Here is a 22,500-nt window from a genome sequence, read left to right on the forward strand (position 1 = left end):
ACAAGATCATCAGCTTCCTGAGTGACATGAAAGACACAATTTTTCCCTCAGAAGCCATTGTAGAATTAGCAAGGCAATAATAAGTATAACACAGCAAGGGAAAACTGAGGGAGACATTGCCACGTGCTTCACACATTAGTGGTGTAAACACTGATCTTGGCACACATGCCAATTTTACATCTTCAACGACTCAGACAACTCCTCAAATTATTTGAGCAACGTAAGAGGTACCAGGGGCATTTCAGCCAATATGTAAGATGAGTAACTTAAAAATACCTACCAGTGCACTCAGAATACAATGTGGAAAAACACAAATAAATAAAAAATTAAAAAGTGTCCAAATCATCCAATATCTGGCTTATTCAGGTCTGACTTAAGCAGGGTTCACTTTATGTGATAAGGGCACGCAAAATTGCAATAGCTCAGCAATGCAATGAAATTATAAATGACTGGATGGAATATTCTTAAAATTTTTATGAAGAAAGCAGAATGACTATACACACCAAAACCAAGGAATGTAGTTGTAAAGAAAACTAAGTTAAAGATATGAGTACTGAACAAAATAGCTGTATGAGCTAGATTCCATAAAATGATTGACGCTGAATTGAGGAAAGGTGAAATCTACTTTCTATGATAAGAAGAATGACAATAAGTACCAAGTAAATAAAGGACACAGCACTATCAACCATTAATTTATCTACTACTTCAAGCTACAAGGCCAACCAGGCCAAACCAAAACAGCAAATTCTCTATACATAGAATAATGGATACGACACTTCAAGAACAACACTTCCAGAATGCATTTCAATGGTGACAGTGGCACGCTGAGTGTTGCATTGCTGCTCAAGGGGGATGGTGCCCAAACTTAAAGTAAGCAAGTGGTTTCTTGTACTTGGGCTTTGTCTCAGGATTTATTTGTCCAATGCATGTGTGGATGAGTTTCATAATCTTTGCTGGTTCCAAATTTTTCTGAATAACTAATGGTTAATTTTTTTTTTTTTTTTTCAAGATATCCTAAAATATCAGCTACAGGAAAGGCTAACTGATAGAAGATTAAAATGTTTCAATAAAAAAAATTGTGGGCAAGACCATTATGAATGCACCAGTTTGCTGCCCACCAAAAGGCAGTGGGGATGCAGGGACAAGGCTTCTAGACCAGCTTAGCCTGCGGCGACTATAGTTTCTTGTAACTGAATCTGTTATGGAAGAATGGAATGATAATCTAATTTGAACACATTTTCTGTATATTTTCAAAAGGACAAGAAAAGGATTCAAAGTTGATCATGAGGTCTGAAATCTAGTTGCATCTAGCTCACAACTGAGACATCAAGAGGTACTGACTGAGTCACCCAACACAGATGAGGTGCTGCTGGGCTAACTAAATATTTATAATCATTTTCATTTCTGTCAATTAATTTCTTTCATCATTCTGCCTCATGATCTTCCTTACTCTTAGAGGCTTTCTCCTTTTGATTCAAAACTATTATTATTTCCAGTGTTGTTCCTTCCTGCCTATTGCCACACTACTAACCTCACCTCAACTCTTCTGAGACAACTCCCATATGACTTGGCCATGGAGGAGTCTAGTCAAAGTGTGGCTTGATATGAAGATATACAAAAAGTAATATGGAAAAGATCGCCAGTTTTATGCCTTTATATTGTAAAAAGCACTTCATGCCATAAAATAGTTAACATGATGGAAAAGATATACTTTTCATAGTGATATGAAGAGGGTAGAAGTTCATACTGTAATAATGAACCATACTTATACCACCCTTCCACAATTTTCAAATTAATCCCATTGCTCCCATACTCAGGTTAAAAGAGAGCAGGGTTACTAACCTTCTATCTTTAACATGCTGCACTTAAATCATTAGTGAATGAACTGGGGTTACATCATAGAGGAGACAAATGTGCTGGCCCTTACATCATCATATTCCTTAACATACAAACCACGTCGCTCCTATCAATGCACTCTGTCCAATGCATGTCTTCCAACTTCACATTTATTTAACCATTTCTCCAATATGACACCAAATATTGAGTAAAAAAATAAAAGAAAAAGTAGGTTTGAATCCTTTTTTTCTCCATTTGATAAAATAATTTCTGGAAAATACAATCAAATCAGGATATTTTTATTCTCTCAACTCAACTGTCAAGAGAAAATCTGAGGATAATGACCCAAGCTAAACCATCCACACCCTTGTTATCTGAACCTGCCCATTTAATTTCTTTTTGCTTTTATCAGTAAAGAAAAACTGCCTTGCTGACATTCTACAAATTAAATAGTATAACAAAGATCAATGTATTGTCAAAGCTCATGAGACACATCTAATTACTGCAGGTCATAAAGGTCACACCACTAGAGTGAATAGTCAGGTGTGCTATACATGCAAAAGCCATCAATCCTTTCTACTTGTGATCAGACTTCCAATCTAGAATGCCCTTATGTGCTCATAAACACCATGTAGTATATGTACAGTCAGTCATCATTGAATATCACCCTAGTTACTGTAATTTTCTATGGTGAAAAAAATTTATTAAAGAAATTATATCTGACATTGGAAACCAGGACCATCATGTTTCTCACATTTCTTTGCAAGGGAACATTATATAAGAAAATGAGGTTGAACTGCATAGTATCCATAGAGAACAGCTTGTAATACTACCCATATTAATTGTGGTTGGCGGAGTACCACAACAGACCAGCACGCTCCACATCACTGCAGCAATAGAAACTTTTTGTTTACCAGTACAGAGCTGTCTGAGAAGGGACAGGTATACGAAGCATACAAGTGCTAATGAGACTACCGACTACACTAAACTCTTCCAACATCAGTGGGACACACAATACGAGAAAAATCTTATGTCATGCTGCAATGTGAGCCACCAGTGGGCAATGACTGCTGGTGGATCAGAACACACTGAGTACAATTCTATGCTATATTTGCATAATCCATCATGGCATCATAGCTTATGACTCCATTCCCTTTTATTTGGTTTTTGAAAATGAATAAGCATGAATTCTGAGTATTCTGCTTTGTCTATGAAGACATACAACACTGATCATAGTAGAAATCATGACAAATAACTGACCTCCAAAAAAGTTAAATAAATAAATAAATAAATAAATGAGTGAACATCCTGATTTTAAATTATCCATTGATAATATAAAGAAAAAAAATGTAAAACGCATATTTTAATCTGAATAGGCTTTAATAGTTTTACTTTTTTTCTCATTACTTGAAGATAGATACCAGCATAGACTAACCCAACAAGTTTCCTATTTGACTGTACCTAACTGAATGAAGTATATTAACTTACAAATTTATTTGCATGGGTATGAACTAAAAGGAATACGTAATATTAATTTAACATTCACTTGCCTCTACACTAATGTTCCACACATTTGTATGAACAAGGTTTCTCTTATTTTGCGGTGAGAAAAATAGATAAATTTGAATATAAAAATAAGGATTCAGAAAATTAAGTAAATCAAATTAAATTAATATAAATGCTTACTTTGAAATCAGGCAATGTAATAATTATCTATATCATAAATATTCATATTATGAAAAATGTAACCATGTATGATTATCTTAAAATGATCCATCAACAGATCGTACCGGCTGGAACATTTAAGATATCTTTGGTGAATGTGCTGCCAATGCTAGACTTATCTTTTACTGGAAATAATACTACAAAATAAACTGATATATGTAATTGATATTTTAGTAGAATAATATAGTAAATATATATAAATACAACAATAATAATTTTAACAATTTAGCAGCTGATAATATATTTCTGAATGCTTCACTCTTGTGAACAATATATAATTTGAGAGAGAGAGAGAGAGAGAGAGAGAGAGAGAGAGAGAGAGAGAGAGAGAGAGAGAGAGAGAGAGAGAGAGAGAGAGAGAGAGAGAGAGAGAGAGAGAGAGAGAGAGAGAGAGAGAGGGTTTCATAAAGCGAAGAGTAATATTAGCTAATGAATACAGGCATTCATTCTTGGACCAACAAGACTACCAACAAACAAGGCCAAAGCAGGCAACAATGCATACTCAGTGTTCCATCAAGGGTACAAGAACTCTTGCTTCACAGCTGCAGTATGTGAAACAGCAGTACAGGTTGACCATTGATACTCTACTACTGTTTGATCATGAACCTCACTTGATCCAGCATATTTTTAGCTGGCTATATTTCCTATCTGCTAAATGTGCAATGTCTGTTAGACTGCATGCAGTCACAGATGGCACTACTAATGTAGCATGGTACTGAGACTGAGAGGACATTTCCCATGTTAAAATTGCACCAGAACACTTCTGTATGAGCACTCTTTAGTGAAAAGAGAACATCAATAAATCTACTAAGTATTTTATATAGCTTATGTAAAGTCAACATCTGTACAGAGTTATCTCAGCAAACTACAATCGCTCTCTTGTCTGTGGAGTAAGCTAGAACAGAAATTGAGAAAGAAAACAAGAGTAATGAGTGATAACAGACCACCAATGCACACACTAATGTGCCAGTGTCAAAGTTCTCCCAAGGGTTAAACCAATAAATTTTACATATTTCAAATATAAACATCTATATGAAGTTACACTGACAGAATATAAATAATCCCTGGAGCAATACTGAGTGTGGAAGTGATTTAGCACCAGACCCTCAATCAGGAAGGCTTGCATTGAGTGTTGCTGAACTGCACATTTTTCCCAGACTTCATTTTTAACTCTTATTTCATTTTGCAGTTGATCCTGACTAACTTGATACTAAGGATACAGGCTGTATATGTCCAGCTTGTTGCCACCTCAACCCCAAGGTGACCTGACCTGGTGTGGCCAGCAAGGTGTAGCCTGAGGGAATCACATATCCAGGACATGGGGCACAAGACCTACACGTGTTACCACAAGATATATAAACTTGTTGTTCCATCAAATTAAGTCACTGAAATAGACAAATAGTCAAATAACTTATCATTTTGGAATGATTAATCAAGACAAAAGATTACAGTACGAGTGAAAGAACTTCATGTTAACTACCCACATGGCATCAACGTGAGACAAGTACAACCCCCACCCAAGTATAAAGGAAGTCTGGATTCACTATATCTATGACTTCAGAGGAAGAAAGAGAATTTCATGGCACAAAACACTAATACAGCACGAAGAGTGGAAGCGTTGCAAAAGCTAAACCTTGTGTTTCTGTTCATCGCCTGTGTTGAGCTTATAGTATAGTATGATCAGGTGTGTATGATATAATTGTCTTTACAGACAATGATTAAAAAAATAGATGTACACTACATACAGAAAAAAAAATAAATAACAGAAAGAAAGATCATGACCAAGTAATGATGCAGGGGTATAAATGGTGTGGCACATGAAAGAAGTGAGGTGTTTCATAGATTATGGTTTAAAACATCATTACGAATATGCTGAGGGGTGGTTGGAGATATTATAGAAGTGCTACTGTATATCAGTGCAAAAGGTTTGTCGAGAAAGACTATCATGAAACAAGCAAAGAGTTGCAGAATACACTGACAATGTCAGGTTGGTCTTCTGTTTCCTGTCTCACAATGTTTCATTTACATTTAATAAAGTAGCTGCTTCACTATTTAATGGAAAACATTCCCGGGTCCACCAAGCACACTTTCTATTTCTTGTAAACATTCCAGAAGATGTATTAAAGGTGTCATAGGGTAAGTAAACTTCAGTTAATCCAGGAAAACAGCTAATTCATAATAGCTCCAGGATATCAAAGTATTGATGGTCAACCCGTACCACACAAAACATACTAAAATGTCATGCACACAAATTTACTACATTAGTGAGTTGTAGTGAAAGTAACTTCTCTGTCTTAGGAAATGCATCCATACCAAGCAAGCAGTATCATATGACTCCACTGATTGAATGCCTTAAATCATCTATCACTCACACCAAGCAAATCATTTTCACAAATAAACACACATGTATAAATGAAAGATGTATACTTGCTTTAAACCATCCACATCAAATCTCACCATAAATAAATATTAAATAAATATGTCAGTACACTAACAATATTTATCTTCAAAATATCTGCACATCTATTGCATTCTGCAAATAACATTTGCATATCTGTTTGTCCCTCATAATATTTCAAACATATGAGAGCTGCATACATGCCAGATGCCCTGTGTTCATTATAAAATTACTATAAAACATCAGTATTGCACGTAGTAAGCATAAATGAGATATGAAATGTTATATCATGGACATCTTGCTTGTTCTGAGATGTCAGGTAAGCAGCTTGAGATGTCTCCAAGAGGAGGTTGGTTTAAGCTTGTAAGGAGCTTGTAGAGACAGCTGGGGCTTACAGAGTTTGCACCAGGCAAAGCAATCATGACTGACAATAGCAGCTTACACTCACATCTGATAAAACTAAGCTTAATCATCTGCTACTGAATATGAATACAACTCATCAGCTGATAGCTAGTATAAATATATACACTGTGAGTTCTAGACTGTATTCACCATTACAATCTATGATTGAATCATGCTGTTTCATATTCCATTAGATATTTCTTTATAATTAAAAGTTTTATCTCAAAGTCCTGAGATGCACCCAAGAAAAAACACCTAATTAAAACAATTGACCTACATGCTTTTTTTTTTCTTTCCAGTTAATTATATGTATAAAACAGTAATGTTCCAGAACAGAATTAAGGAAATTGAATGAAGACTGACCATACAGCATTACATATGGTTTGATCAATTGAACTTTTAGCTGCAACTTCATAGCTCAAAGTATATCCATCATTCATGAGTCACCAAGTACTATGAGGTAAAGTCTGGATGGATCATGGTAGTGAGAAGGCTGATACTTCCCTAACAATGTCTTCATACATGACAAATCCAGAGTAATGATACCATGATCAAATTCATATGTAAAGTAAGAAAATACTTTTAAGATTTCACAACTTCACAAATTTCATTCAAATAGTTAAGTGTTTCATGGAAGAATATTTCAAGCAAAAATTTTGGTCAATGCTTCCAGTTTGATGGCTAACTCTATGCTTTGTGGGGGACCACTGTATAAGAAAAATAAGAATGGATGAGAGAAAGGGAAAGGGAGAAGAAAGTAAAGAAAGTACTCTTCACTCACTAACTCACTCCCTCTTACAACAATACCATCATGGAGGTGGAGTACCTGGAGGGCCGTCTGGTGGGTCGGTAGCCGGAGTAGAATCTGCCTCGGCCTCGCGCCATCCTGACTCCCCGCGGTGGTCGGTTACTTGTTGAGATTCCAGGCTTGTTGGTCCTCTTAGGCATCACCTAATGTAAACAAAAGCAATGACAGAAAACTCTCTTTCTCTGAAAATAAGATTTGTACTCTATACACAGAGTCAAGGCATCTGTTTCCTAAAGTAGGTGGCAAATGAGAGAGAGAGAGAGAGAGAGAGAGAGAGAGAGAGAGAGAGAGAGAGAGAGAGAGAGAGAGAGAGAGAGAGAGAGAGAGAGACTCAATAAAAATAAACAGGAGCTCACATATCAAAAGCAGATAAATAACCCAATAATATTCATAAAAGAACTATAATATATAATGAAATTCAAATAGTACATATGAATGATGACACTTACTTTCAATTGTCTCCCTCTGAATAGTGACTCGTCAAGGGCCATGGCCATCTGCACAGAATCTTTCTCAGCAAATTCTATGTATGCAAAGCCCTTTGGGTGGCCGTCATACTTGTTGCATAGGATGGTGACACGGTTGACTGCTCCACATCCATGGAAATGTTGCTCCAGCTCCTCCGCCGTGGCTCCGTAATCCACCTGTCCAAGCCCATCCCAGCCACCCCATGAGGCAACATTAGTGACATGAGACACCTACATATGGCAACACCAGTGACGAATAGACGTGATTTACTAGAATTACACCTGAGCTTAATGGACATTGGTTATTGTTATGGACCTTTTCTATCACTCAAGAGGTGGAAAAAATATGGATAATATATTCAACATTTCACATAAAAAATTGATTGATGGTGGATATTCTTTATAATTTCCAACCAAGTAACCAAATGATAGAGAACATACAATTTAGTACACTAGCCTAGCACACAGACTAGCACACATGATTGGACTCTATTGACCTATGTCTGAATGTCATACAAAAGATATGCTTCCCTACTTTCACTCATACCCAGACACACCTCCAACTTTACCAATAATCACTTCAAAATTTAGTAAGCTGACAAATATAGAAAACTAATATAATAGGCATTGATGTACTATACAGTATTTGTATTCCTATTCTTCAAGATATCCCATACTTATGTGATATACCACACCTACTGGCTAAAGATATAGTTAGTAGTCTTCAAAAATGAATACCTGGCAAGAATCTCCATTACCTCTCGAATTACTCAACACCAACTTACCTTTAACAGGAAATATCTCCCCATGACAAGCTGAAACCTGCAACCTATCTCCTTAACGTTCAATCTCCATTTCAATAATACTACTCCTATGGGCTTGTTTGCAGACGATACAGTGCTGATTGCAGGAAGTGGGAGTCAGTCAAAAGCTTATGTGTTTGAAAGTGTATGCAACAAACAAAACTTAATGAGAGAGAGAGAGAGAGAGAGAGAGAGAGAGAGAGAGAGAGAGAGAGAGAGAGAGAGAGAGAGAGAGAGAGAGAGAGAGAGAGAGAGAGAAACCTTGTTAATTTCAAGGATTCATCTGCAAAAAGAATAAGAACCGAATACACAAATGAATGAAAAAGAGTATATTTATTTGGAAAGTAATTGAATTTGTGTATCTTGGTTAGACTATGTACATAACAGGAAGCAAGGAAGGTCAAGGAGGGTGAGAAGAGAGAAAAGGCAGTGGAGTAACAAAAAAGGCTTGGATCCCTATGATAAACAATGAAAGGTGATAAAATATAGGCAAGGGGGGAGACAATGTACTAACAAACATACACAACTGAGACTTGGATGAGAATTGAAAGATGAAGGTAAAAAATCAATATTGAAATTACAAACTTGAGGAATGGCAGTAATTAGTAAAAAATAAATAAATAAACAAACAAATAAATAAATAAAAATACAATGGAAGTAGTAATCAGTAGAAGTAGTAATGAAAATGCAGAATGGGACAGGGAGCAACAGAGGTAATCAAAGGAAAGTTGGCCACATGGAAATCGTATTAAGAAAGAGATAAAAGAACTGATAAAAGTGAGTGAGGAAGTATAAATTAGTATTCAACAAAAAATGGTAAATACAAGTTAGTCAAGTAAGAAAATAATGAATTAAGGAAATATGTGCAATCAAAAATCACAAGAGCTTCTATGATAATGCCATTCAAGACACAAGAGATGTCAGGAGCAGTAATAGCAATAAATGTAATACTAAATGTAGGATTAATGACAGAACTAGTGCCACAAGAGTTGAGCTTTTAAGTAATTATGTGCTGCCAAGTAAACAATGAGAGACATTGTACAAAAGTGTTGAATAAAAAATGTGCAATGAAAGACAGGAGTGTGTGTGTGTGTGTGTGTGTGTGTGTGTGTGTGTGTGTGTGTGTGTGTGTGTGTGTTTTTTTTTTTTTTTTTTCCCAGAAAGCAGTGAGCTATTTACCTTTGCTGTTCACAACATCACACCTGACAGAATCATAGTCTTTGCTAACTATGATAAAAGATTAGTCGTGAAGGTTGGTCTCCCACTGCCTCACTAAATAGCTTCTCTCAAACCCTAAAGTAAGTCTTTCTGCAAAAATCCAAAGCATGAGCTTAGCACTGGTACTTTTCATTAAGCCTCCTGAACTGCTTTGATGTACAAATAACTAATCTAAACTGCAGACACTTGATTCACAAAGCAGTGTTGTTAATGCATGCTGGTACATTGCACACCACCAGTCTTGCTCCAGCCACTTACTTTTCCTAATCTCAATTTTAGAATCTACTTGTATTCCTATGCTATGACCAACCTTCAGCAAAATGATACAGCTTTTGTAAAATCACTGCAGTTATTTTTTCTTCCTGCCACTCCCATTTGAGTTAAAGATCTTATATATATCTTAGAGAGGTGAGAAGACTTACTGCAGTGACAGAAAATTTCTATATTTTTCAAGAGAAATGGGAGGAATAAGCTCCTTGGAGGAAAAGAAATTATTTTTGACAGCCTTGACCAATAGGGGCAAGAGAGAACTGAAGGCTGTGGCTGAAAGCAAATGAGGGGCAATTGATATCTTAATCCTTCGGCCATGAATTCCAATCTGATGTAGGTACATTTCATCTGATAAGAGCATATATTGGGATCCATGGGATGCCAGCTTAGAAATTCTGCTGGATTATAGATATATTATTAGGTTAGAATACAGTTAAGCTAATAGATGACCATCTTTTACCTTTAAAATGACCCAATCAGCACAAATAGTTAATGGAGAAAATAAAATCATTAAATCAAAATCTCTCTAAGTTCTGCATTATCTCTTGTGGACAAAGTACGATACATTGTTTACACTTACATAAGAAGCATTGCTTTATTTATTGGAATCATGACTGGGTTTAGGATTTAGAAGTAAGCAGGTTATAATGACTTCCATGTGTTTGCAAGCAGTGCCACCACACAACAGCGACAAAATATAGAGTTAGAGAAAACTGACTTACTAAGAAAAACCAGTACCAAATTTATGATGGGACCAGATTTATGAGTGGTAGATCACTGCAACATTGCATTTTAGGGCAGTTGTTTTTATTGGTCAAATCAAATAAAAAGTGTGATTTAAGCAGTCATTGAAAATAGATATATGTTGTAATGACTGGGAGAGGGCTGGAATACAATCCTATTATCTTTCATTGAGTATTAACTAAACCAATTCTTAATTATACTGTCTACGATGGCCTCATGAACAGCAAGGGTTTACAGTAATGCATCTCTTAAGATCTTAAATAATATAAAACCTATTTGACTGGTTATTTTCAATTTTAAAGTATGTAATGCTAAATCTGGGCCCTCTAGACCACATTTGATACATACTCATATACCAATAAGAATCATACTTTCAACATCATTTTTTACTGGACCAGCAATGTGATCTGTAAGAGCAAATCAATATCAATTTATTCTTTCTCCTTTCCATGTTTACCCTTTTGCATGTGGTTTAGACAATTTTTCTTTCTCTTACAGGAAGCAAAGACACTTTTATATACAGACACACCCAAGAGGAGGTAGGACTCCCAGGGCCCATCCCGGGGCAGGTTTACGTCCCTTTTTCACCCTCCTCCTGTCTAGGACAGCTTTCCAGAAATCTGTGCAACAAGAGCCATCAGCCAATAGCGCATGGTACCATTCAAAATGGCCAATCAGAGGAAATTACCAGATGTCGCCTGTGCATTACAAGAAAGCTCTTTTTACCTTATTATAGACTCTGTAAACATTATTCATAGATGAAAAGAAGCTTTAAGGAGGAGAGAGAAAAGAGAGACCACAAAATTCTGTGAGATTCAGATTACTATATAAGGACGAATGGAATTGATTCAACAACCAAATTTTACCTCTCACAGTGGCAGGTTAGCGTTCTATCTTTAAGGCTGTGCGGTGCCGGAGAGCGCAAAAAGTTATCAAACCCTGCTGATATACTCTTTCCCCTCACAATGATGGATTTTCTCATCAAGTGACCATTATGTTTAAGACAAGCACTGTGCCTTGGAGGTGCCTTGGAATGGGACCCCAGTCTTCTGCTCCAGTCAGTAAACAAGATGACAACTCCTTGGCTTAAAATAGGGCAGTCAGATCTATCTGTCTATACACTAGGCTGGCAATCCCACACATGGTAGTCCAAACAATACACCATACACTCACAAACACACACATCATTCACACTGATAGTCCATAAGCTTCCTCTAGAAAGGGTCAGTCTCAAGGACCACCATACCAGAGCTGGCCACACCCATTCACAACAAGGCCTGACAGCATACACTTGCCCTTTCATAACAAGATATTTCCCTTTCCTGCACCTACTCCAATCCTGACACCATAGCAGATGCAGGGTACTTTCTATGAAGTGCCACACACTAATAGGGTCCATCTGCCGATGAGTCCTATCAAGTGCACCAACACTTCGGCTCAACAAAAACAAGACATTATCATGCACTCACCACAGTAACTCTATTCACCTCTAGTATGCACACTGATTTTGCATTGCACACCCATTCCTCTTGTAAGTGCTCTCTTCACACAGTTCATCCACTCCAGGTATTGCCTTCCTCTTAATCTTTTACCACATACACCTAACCTCATTACTCTCTATATTCATTTAATGTCCTTCATTCTCTCTGCATGCCCAAACCATTTAACACACATTGAAAAGCAAATACAGCCAGCTCTTCTATCTTCTCATTTCTTACTCTGTCCCTCCATGTTACTCCAAACATTCTTCAAACACTGTTTCCATTACATTCAACTGTTCTTCTATGCTACTCCCATGTTCTGAGTTTCACCACCATATACCAGTGGGCATCACTATTCTCTGATATAACTTATCTCTTTAACTTCTGTCTTAAATATTACCTCCATTGTAAGTGTAATCTTGTATCCATCCTGTCACCAACTCTTGAACATTTTACTACTTAACTTAAACCAACAGTCACTTTGTTTTCCACTCTGACAAACATGCCAGGACTCCACCACCAATTTTTTCCTCAACTTCCTCTGAATCAGCCACCAGAGCTGCATCATCAGCAAGCATTACAGTGGAAATCACAGACATAGGTGCGTGTCAGTCATGAAACTATTTCCTCTGCACATTCAGAAATGTACCCTCTAAACCAGGGGGTTCTCAACCTGGGGTTTGCAAAACCACCAGGGGTTCACAAAATTTCCAGGGGTACTTAGATGACTCATCTAATAATATCCTTTACAGTACCACTGCATTTAGTGTTAGTCACTAAATTGACATTCTATTCAATGTCAGATTACTGGGGATTCAGGTAGATGGTCTTATACCTCAGCAGGGGATCTTAACAAGAAAAATGTTTAGAACTCCTTATCTAAGCCAATAGAGATGCCAGTGATTAGTTATTTGGCAGGAGACTGTCACTCATCATCCATTCCTTCCAAATCTTTTTACATTTTTATGACCAATCCTTTTAGGATACATAGTTCATTCAAAATTAATTATGTATCATTTCATTATAGCTTGCCAAGGAGAACACACTTAAACTAAAGACTGTTTTCATTACCAGGAAAAAATTTCAGAAGGTGAGCTATATTCTAATCTGATTTAATTTTCTTTTCTTTTGCTTTTCAACTTACTCTTCAACTACTTTAGCTAATTGTAATAACATTTAAAATTAATAAGAACACTTAAAATAAATACGTTTTAATCATGCTTTGTTTAGCATATCGTGCGTTTGTTTTCTTTCATTGTTTACAATCAGCAGTTGGCGGTCGCGCCACTGTATTTACACTTGCCAGCATCATCAGCAAAGCGGCCAACGGAAGGATAGGTCCTGCCTGTATACATGGTAAGACTGGTGTCGGGAGATAACTGTGCATGCCCCAAGGTAGGGTTTCGTAACAGTAGGTTTTATGATTTTTTTAGGTAAAAATCACAAATCTGGATTATCTGATTAAAAATCAGCTTATCCGAAAGAGGCTTCCCCCTTTCGTTTCGGATAATCAGGGGTTTACTGTAGTGAAAAAATGAAAATGTAATTTTACTTACTATGGAGGAAATCAACTATATTTCCTACAAAAAAAGGCAGCCTATGAGCAGGGTACATGTGAACATACTTTCTGTGTGACCCCAATGCAACCCAAATCAAACCATGAAATTGATCTGTGCCGACTTCCATGACTCCACTGTGGTAGCTGACTTAGATTCAAAACTCTTTCCTCCCAACTGATTGAATTCAGCCCTCTACCTCACACCTTAGCATTCACTTCCTTTACTACACCATGCATATACAAGCTGAACAACCACAACATACCATAACCCTCAAACAAATAAAGAAAATTCTTAATCACTTGGCCTGTACAAAAGCAACTCCTAACTAATCCCCTGTGCAAAAAAAATAAGTAAAATGAAATAAAAAATAAATAAATAAATAAGAATAATAATATATTAATTAATTAATTAATAATAAACAAATAAATAAATAAATACAGTAAAAAAACAAGTCTTTTGATTCTCTGCTTCACACCATCCTTGATCCATTCTTGGTAATACAGTGTGTTCCTTGCACGTTACATATTATGGAATTATATTTTGCATATTATCTCACGTGGCTTTTTTTTTTTTTCCCTGAAATAAAAAAATGCATTGGAGGATTAGTTTCATGAGCATATGAGGATGAAAAAGAGGTATTCAGGGAGAAGATTACTCATCACTTGGGAGCGGTGGCTGTATTCAATAGGATGACTTGCCACCCTCCCTACAGCTAGATTTCTCATCATTATACCTCTCTTCCTCTCCCCATTACTAGACCTGTAGCTTTTAATACATTAGTGAATGCAACCGTCATATTTTTAACTACTATCCTTAACTTCTCTCCATCACTACTTAACCTTCACTTCACCTTACACTTGTACTGTCTTGCACCCCAACCTTGCAACCCTCACACTTGGCAGCATTGTAGCCACAACTACTCACATTGCCGACATAGATCGATCGAGCATCCACCTCCATCTTTTCCTCTAGGGACATGTTGAGGGGTGAGGTGGCCCCTGCTGCCCCTGGTGGGGAGCCAAGACTCATCTGCTTATCCACCTCTGACTGGATTTGGCGGATCTTCTCAGCTTCCTCTTCCATCTCTCTGACCCGTGCTGTGGGGTGATGGTTAGGGAAGGTGTAACAAGTATACTGAATCATCTGCTATACCAACATAAAACACACCAGCTTTACAACACTGATTTTTCTGTCACAATGAGTTGATCTATCAAAAATAGACCTCCTATCCATGCATGTACAGGCAACTCCCGCTTAACGAAGGTTCACACAACGAAATTTCGCTACAACGAAGGTTTCCTTTTACTACCATCTGCTCGTTTAACTAACACCAAACTCACTTTAACAAAATTTTATCCAGGTAATTTTTTCCAAGTTTGAAAGCCCCGCCATATCATGCAAGTTGACAGGCTTTTGAATACACCAGCGCTTCTCATGGACAAAATGCGCACCACTCACTCCCCCATGTTCAAAACAATAACAGCGTCAGCAGCAGCTCGTCTTCCCTCGCTCTACATGCCACCAAAACGCCTTCCAATGTCACCTAGCATTGCTAAGAAGACCAGGAAGTCTCTTACTCTCAAAGTGAAGCTGGATATTATTCACAGACACGAGGCGAGAAAACTAATAGCATTGCTTCCCTACTGTCTACCATTTTCAAGTCAGCAGACTCTATTAAGAAGGCTGGTGAGATCATATCTTCCTTGCAAGCTAAAAGAACCACCTGAACTCGTGACTCTGCAATGGATAAAATGGACAGCGTTATGGAAATGTGGTACATAAGTTTTGTATGCGGTACAATGATGCGCCCTTTGTTTACATTCCACAGGTTGCCAGCTAGCGTATTTCCTGCTCCATTCTCCCTCCCTTCATAAATCTAAGATCATCAATATTATAAAGTTATTTACATACATACATTAGTGTACATTATAATGACTTAGTCTTAAAGTAAACTGCTTAAATGTTTAACTTCATAATTTTTACTTTCATTACACCTTTTACTGTACTGTGATGCACTCTCGCTTTGTTTGCTCTCAATGGAAGCTCAAGTCAGGGGTTAAACTTGTTATAATTGGTTCACTTAACGAAAATTCGCTTAACGAAGGATTTTTTAGGAACGTAACCCCTTCATTAAGCGGGGGTTGCATGTACTTGTAATATGCAATATAGGTGCATTATAAAAATGTACACCTCATTTCATTGTTTATAGTTCATGAGGCATAGAATCTGATCAAGGCTTATTCAATATCCATATCTTTGTATTTCTTCATTTATTCTTTCAGTCAAGTTCAATGCCATCAGTAAGCTCTTATTGTGTACTTTCAACACTAGGAAATGCTATGCAAAATGTCAATAAAGTCTCCAAACTCAAAGCATACACCTTAAAATATACATCTTGATGTATCAAAATGATGATCTTTCATCCTCACATGACATGTATAAATTGTCACAGGGAAGACACGCAGTTTCAACAGCAAGGAATGACCCGTCTAACAAGCAACCATAGTCAATTCAAAACAATAATGTGACTGCACTTAGACTCCACAAATGATATCACCAGAGCAGAACACAATACATACAGATTATCACTTACCTGTACACCCTAAAAGCTGAAGAATAAATGAAGGTTAATACACTGAGTTTATCTACAAAATTAGTGCAAGTCATCAAACATAAAATGGGAAGACTAAGATGTGTAATCCCAGTTCTCACCTTTGATGGCCTCTAGCTCAGTTTCAATGGACTGGTCGGTGTCGTTGAGGTGGTGTTCGTCTTCTGCAGCACCTACAAAGCTTTCTTCACCACCTTCTCCAGCATCTACCACTTCTTCATACTGTAATTCCTCTTGTTCCATCCTCACTGGTAAAAAGAAATAAATGCATACCTGAAGATGTACTATGGGAAGTTCAATAGATTTAATGTGCATGCCTTATTGGATTCAATGAAAATGTCTCTTAAGTATCCAGGGGAAAATTCAGTTTATAAATATTCAGCTCTTACGCAGCAAATGTGGGGATTTTGGGAGATGCTGTATTTTAGGATAGCTGATTTACTAGCAAACCAAGGGAATGGTAGACAAGACAATTTTGTGTGGTCACACATACATTGTTAGGTTTTGCTAAAAAAAAACAACACAATGTGAATGACCTAACCAAAAAATTCCCTAGACCCAATCTTAAGGTATTAGCATAAACTGATAGTCTTTACAATGCTAAAGAATATGATTTTTGGTTACCTCACTGTATTTTAAAAACTTAATCTTTATGAATTTCCTACAGTTTTGTATATTTTGAAATATTTATGTTTCTTTATGTCATAAGAATGATAACTCGAATCTCTGGGCGCCATTGTTATTCCAAATTGTTTCAAATCTCAGCTGTTCAAGAAAGTGTTTGTTCGAGTGTGATTCTGGAGCCTTGACTGGAAGTGTGCAAACATGGTAAGTTCATCACAGCCCATGAAAATAAGAGAAAAAAAAATCTCCCAATCAAATAGCATTCTATCAGTAGTAAAGGCCAACTGTCTACCATGATTCAGTTCTCAAGCATCTCGACCACTCTCTCGTTACATCCAGTTATGAAGTGTGTTTGCTCATTCACTTATTTTGAAGGTATGGCAGCATTTATCTTTTTAAAGGTTGAATCATAACATTTTCTTAATCATGCAGTGTTATTCCAAGTGCCTATCAGAGTGCAATTCTCATGTAGAACAGTGCAACAACATGACTGGTGGTATACATAAACTTTCCGGGTTGGACACAAAGAGAGGTGGTACTGCGGTTACAGCAAAAACCAATTTAAGAGTAGGTTAGGCTAACATTAAGATAGATTAGTATGCTAAAGAGGGTCCATTTTAGATTTATACACTTAGGACACAGCCCCACTGTTAGGTTAGGTTAGACTAGTATCCCTCAGGAGAGTTGTCAAGGCTGCATTCCTGGCTAAGTTTTCTGGATATGAGCAACAAAATTTGCAGACAAGTTTCATTCATCAATTGTGTACCTGTTAAGGGATCCTTTTCTACATATCTAGGGAAAATTTCAAGCTATGTTTATCATTTTCAGGCTACAATTATCATGAAAATTTCACCAGTTTGCCTCCCCCACCCAAATACCCCCAGTTTCTTGGGGGATAGAAAGACTATAATGTAATTTTAAAAATTTACTGGTTATGCTAGATTAGGAAACATTCTTCTAAGTAGTCATTAAAATCCATAAAAATAAATTTCTTGTGACCCCTAAACATAGAGAAATTCGAACAAAATTAAACTTAATTTAATCTTTAAACGCTCATATTTCGTTTCCATTCCATCCACAGGCCCCCGACCTTATTTGAAGGATCAAGGGGTTTGAATGGGCAATGAGAAGGCGAAATTCTTGTCAAGAAATACTAAAGAATTTAAGATAAATACACTTTACTGAATATACAAAATAGAAATCCTTAATTATGTATGAATTGTGAGTACACCTGAAGCCAAAAATCAGAGTAAGAAGTAGCCAACCAGCCAGCTGTCCAGACGCTCTCCACCTGAGTCTTGTCTGGGAAGCTGAGGTCACACACTGCTCTCATAACACAACTGCAGACCCACCAACAAACAACCATGGGTGTCATTTTGTCCGGAGCAGGGCTTCAGGTGGCACCGCGTGGGTCAACCAGGCCAGGGCACGGCTGGGAAGGCTGCCACCGGATCACGCGTCCCACGCCGCCAATGGCTTCCCTCACCTCGCCCACTGCACTCTGACACCATGTTACAATACTTTCCATCCCTACTGACATCATTAGCTGTTTGTAACCATGTCTTACCTATTCAATATGGCGTGTAGGTTGGGGATGGCACTCTCCGTCAGAAAACCTGCGTGTGCTGGACCAATGGCGCCGCGTAAACAATATCGCCGATTCGCCGCGTTCGAAGGCCCAGCCGCCCAAGGCCCAAAGCTTCTCCTGGGAATTACCCATTATTTCTTAGGAGTTGGGGAATATTCAAAAAAAGCAATATTACTTGTACATATATCTGAGTATTTCGATTAATTTCTTTACACTGAAACAAAAACGAATGATACTTTATCATATGCAACCATATTAGTATTTCAGTACCTACGTGTATATCAAAAGAATGGATGAAAATTAAGAGTAATACTGTGGTTTATATAAGTATTTACAAAAAAATAGAAAACATTAAAAGCGCTACATAAGGTATCGATGTCGATATTTTGAATACGTTCGGTCGCTGGGTGGAAGTGACTTCCGCTAGCAGTGGCACAAAGATCCTGTTGAGGTACTTGTTATATTGGTATGATTTTCCCCATTGTTTCATTCACCATCTCATATTAATGGCATTGTTTATTATTATATCGAATATCATTTATCATTAAACTGTGTAAAGGAGTATATACTGTAAGTAAGTTATCTACCCATTTCTCGCGTCGAATCCGCAGTCGGTGAATTTGTTTGTATCTATTTTTATTTTTATCTATCTTATTTCAGAGGAAGAGTTCCCATTATATGATGTAAATTGATTTTCTATACCATGTTTATTACATTTGATATCATTACTTACCTTATTAAAGTAACATAATACTATAGTCTACCAACCGTAGGTAGGGAATATTTTTATATTGTTGAAGAATTTCATATATATAAATACATACATATATATATATATATATATATATATATATATATATATATATATATATATAAATGATATGTTTTCTTATTCTTCTGTATTTATTCCTTTGATACACTTATATATAGAAGACTCAAAAAGCTTTGTTATGATGGGTGAATGGAGTTTAATCCCGTATTCCTTAAGTTACACATGTTGGTATGTATTACGTACAATCCGCAAGAAAATATACGTATCAGTTTTCATTACACGCTATTCTATGATAGGTTGGACTTTATTTCTACCTGACATTACAGGACCTCTCAATATCATACCGACAAAGCGCGTCACTATATTACTTTCAACAAAAACGTTTCTCCCCACACAAGTTTACTCTCACGTACAAGAGAAACCCACAACTTCTCCTAATTCGCACATTTTCTTTCCGTTCCCTCCATCCCTCTCGTGCACGCAACCACCTTTTTACCTGATTCCCTCCCTTCCTCTCTCCCTGTACCTTCCTCCCATATCACTTAGTTGCCAGTTAGGTAGATGTTAAGGAATTTATTAATGGCAGACTTGAACAAGAGAGTGTTTGATATATCTTTGACATTATAGATTTAAAGATTTTTTACATAATCACAGATACATGGGAGCGCCGTTTCTTGAGGACTTCACTTAGTCAAGGGTATGATGCTTATCATTCTTTCCTAGTCTCGTGATATATATATATATATATATATATATATATATATATATATATATATATATATATATATATATATATATATATATATATATATATATATATATATATATATATATATATATATATATATATATATATATATATATATATATATATATATATATATATATATATATATATATATATATATATATATATATATATATATATATATATATATATATATATATATATATATATATATATATATATATATATATATATATATATATATATATATATATATATATACATACATACATACATACATACACACACACACACACACATATATATATATATATATATATATATATATATATATATATATATATATATATATATATTACCCAACCTGTGCAACACTAATAATATATTTGTTTGGCAAGGTCCTAGCTCAGTCTCACACTTGATGTGGCATGACGCGATCAGGTTGCGCAGTGCTCAGTGAATTAATGTTGTTTATTCATTGACCTACCCCTCTGCCTCCCATTATATATATATATATATATATATATATATATATATATATATATATATATATTTTTTTTTTTTTTCTTTTTTAACTAACCTCCTCTCCATTTTTTTTTCTTTATGACTTCTAAAATGATAAAACAAGAGGTCATGTTTGAAGGTAGACACGCAATACTCATACCTGGTTTTTTTACCTTCCATCTTCACTATACAATCATCGTCCGCTTACCTCATAATGATGAATTGTAACCACGTAGTACCAAACTAGCTAAAGCTACACAATAATAACGCTAACTGCAAACTCACTCATCCTAATCACACACTTCATACATACATTTTGTAGGTTGGTAATTTAGCGTTTGTGTGTGCTGCGTTTACTACTTCAATTAGGTATTAACTTATAAACATAACATCGCCCTCCCATTCTAGCCAAAAGACGCCCATGACCAGTTGACCCAGGTCTCCAGGTAGCGGGAAGACATAATCAGTGAATTTTTATATTTAAAAATGGCGCTCAGTCGTACTAGGTTATGTAAATTTCGTCTTCCGTGGCCCCCTGGCAGCCTGGGGTTATGGTGGCCATGGGCGTTATCTGGCTGCCCAACTTGCGGAGAAAGACACATCACTTCCTTTTTTCCTGTTTATTGATACAAAATATAAAAACTAAATTAAACGTTCAAAAATGAGGTCATTAAGTACATGGTCCTGATACACGTTGCTGTGGTGAAGATCCTTGAGAGGCCAACGGGCCGCCTTACACTATAAAATGTACAGGGCTTAGCCGTATAAAAATAAGTTTGTACATCATATCATAACACTATCACCACACCGTCACCACCACGACCGTCCCAAACACCTCAACTAATCCTCGTCTTCTTCCTCGTCGTCGTCGTCGTCATCGTCAGGAGCAAGGCCATTTTCGTTATCATCGTCATCTTGAGTTACCGCCGCTACCGCCGGGTGACCATTGGTAGCCTTCAGCTTCTTAGGTGGTGCTTCCCCGGCCCGGTACGCTGTCATCTCCCGGTCGTACCTGGCGCGGTCCTCCTCGGCCAGTTTCTCGTACTTGAGCTTGTCGTTCTCAGTAAGCTCATTCCACTGCCGCCCTAATTCCTTTGCCACTTCTCCCACGGAGAAGTCAGGATTTGCAGCACGCACCTTGGCCCTCTCGTCGTTGGCGTAGTAGAAGAAGGCGGAGAGAGCGCGCTTAGGCTTGTTAGGGTCCTTAGGCGGCTTGTTGCCTCGCGACCGCCGCCCACGACGCCCAACGAGACCTCCTGGTGGAACGAAGTCCCGCATCTGAGCGTTGTAGCGTATCTTGTCCTGGTCTGCTAAATCGTGGAACTTCTTCTTTTCAGCCTCGGACATGGTCTTCCAGCGCTCAGAACACTGGCGGGAGAACTCCGCGAGCTGCACGTTCTCATCTGGGTGAAGCTTCTTGTGTTCTGTGCGGCACGTCTGTACGAAGAAGGCGTAGGCTGACAACCTGCCCCGGGGCTTGTCTACCGCCATCCCGGAGCCCTTGGGGCGTCCACGCGGCATACTGGCACTATTAGGGGGCACTCAGACTGAGGTAGTTGCCGTGCGACCCTCTCCCTCACACTCTGGCTTGTGAGTGACGCTCTCTGACCGTTAGCAGCTCCCACCCGCCCCGCCCCGCCCCGCTCCTTGCCTCCTCTACGCCAGCCATAATTCCGTCCCTCTAAGACCCAGCTTCTCATTGGTTCGATGGCGAGCGGAAGCAACGCCTTGCCTTCTCAGGCTGTGGCTTTGTACTGTGTTCGCGGGAAAATGCGGTGTTTTCATTGGCGGACGCCACACGCTGCCGACTAAGGGCGTGTGTGTAAGGCTTGCACCTGGTTTTCGGCCTTATGACAGAGCTCATTATGGCTTTATGACGCAAGAAATGTAGGAAATGCCCCACGTACTTTAAATATATGAGAGCAAAGGGCGCAAGGGTCTG

At 37.5% G+C, this 22,500-nt stretch overlaps 2 protein-coding genes across 6 annotated transcripts in view; both read right to left on the minus strand.

The window, feature by feature from the left end:
* The window catches only part of LOC123504650 (polyadenylate-binding protein 2-like), a 28,862-nt gene extending 10,192 nt beyond the window's left edge, over window positions 1–18,670 (minus strand). For 2 of the 5 annotated variants that reach the window (XM_045255380.1, XM_045255382.1), the window contains exons 1-5: window positions 18,514–18,669; window positions 16,424–16,570; window positions 14,636–14,808; window positions 7,619–7,813; window positions 7,188–7,312 (exon numbers count right to left, since the gene is read on the minus strand). In XM_045255380.1, coding sequence (XP_045111315.1) covers window positions 7,188–7,312; window positions 7,619–7,813; window positions 14,636–14,808; window positions 16,424–16,565 — 635 coding nt within the window. In that variant the 5' untranslated portion in view covers window positions 16,566–16,570; window positions 18,514–18,669. Of the gene's footprint in view, window positions 1,197–7,187; window positions 7,313–7,618; window positions 7,814–14,635; window positions 14,809–16,423; window positions 16,571–18,298; window positions 18,454–18,513 lie in introns of those variants that run through there. The other 3 variants (XM_045255381.1, XM_045255378.1, XM_045255379.1) reach the window with 3 other exon arrangements.
* Window positions 18,671–21,163: 2,493 nt separating this feature from the next.
* LOC123504652 (high mobility group protein DSP1-like) lies at window positions 21,164–22,168 on the minus strand. Its single transcript, XM_045255383.1, has one exon. It carries the CDS (start codon window positions 22,077–22,079, stop codon window positions 21,399–21,401), a length of 681 nt encoding a protein of 226 aa, XP_045111318.1. The 5' UTR covers window positions 22,080–22,168; the 3' UTR covers window positions 21,164–21,398.
* Between the last annotated feature and the right edge of the window lie 332 nt (window positions 22,169–22,500).

The sequence above is a fragment of the Portunus trituberculatus genome, chromosome 16 (assembly GCF_017591435.1).
Source record: "Portunus trituberculatus isolate SZX2019 chromosome 16, ASM1759143v1, whole genome shotgun sequence".
NCBI lineage: Eukaryota > Metazoa > Arthropoda > Malacostraca > Decapoda > Portunidae > Portunus > Portunus trituberculatus.

Bases quoted from the DNA above. Each gene is read 5' to 3' on its own strand.
- LOC123504652 (XM_045255383.1), bottom strand. From the start codon at position 22,079: ATGCCGCGTGGACGCCCCAAGGGCTCCGGGATGGCGGTAGACAAGCCC.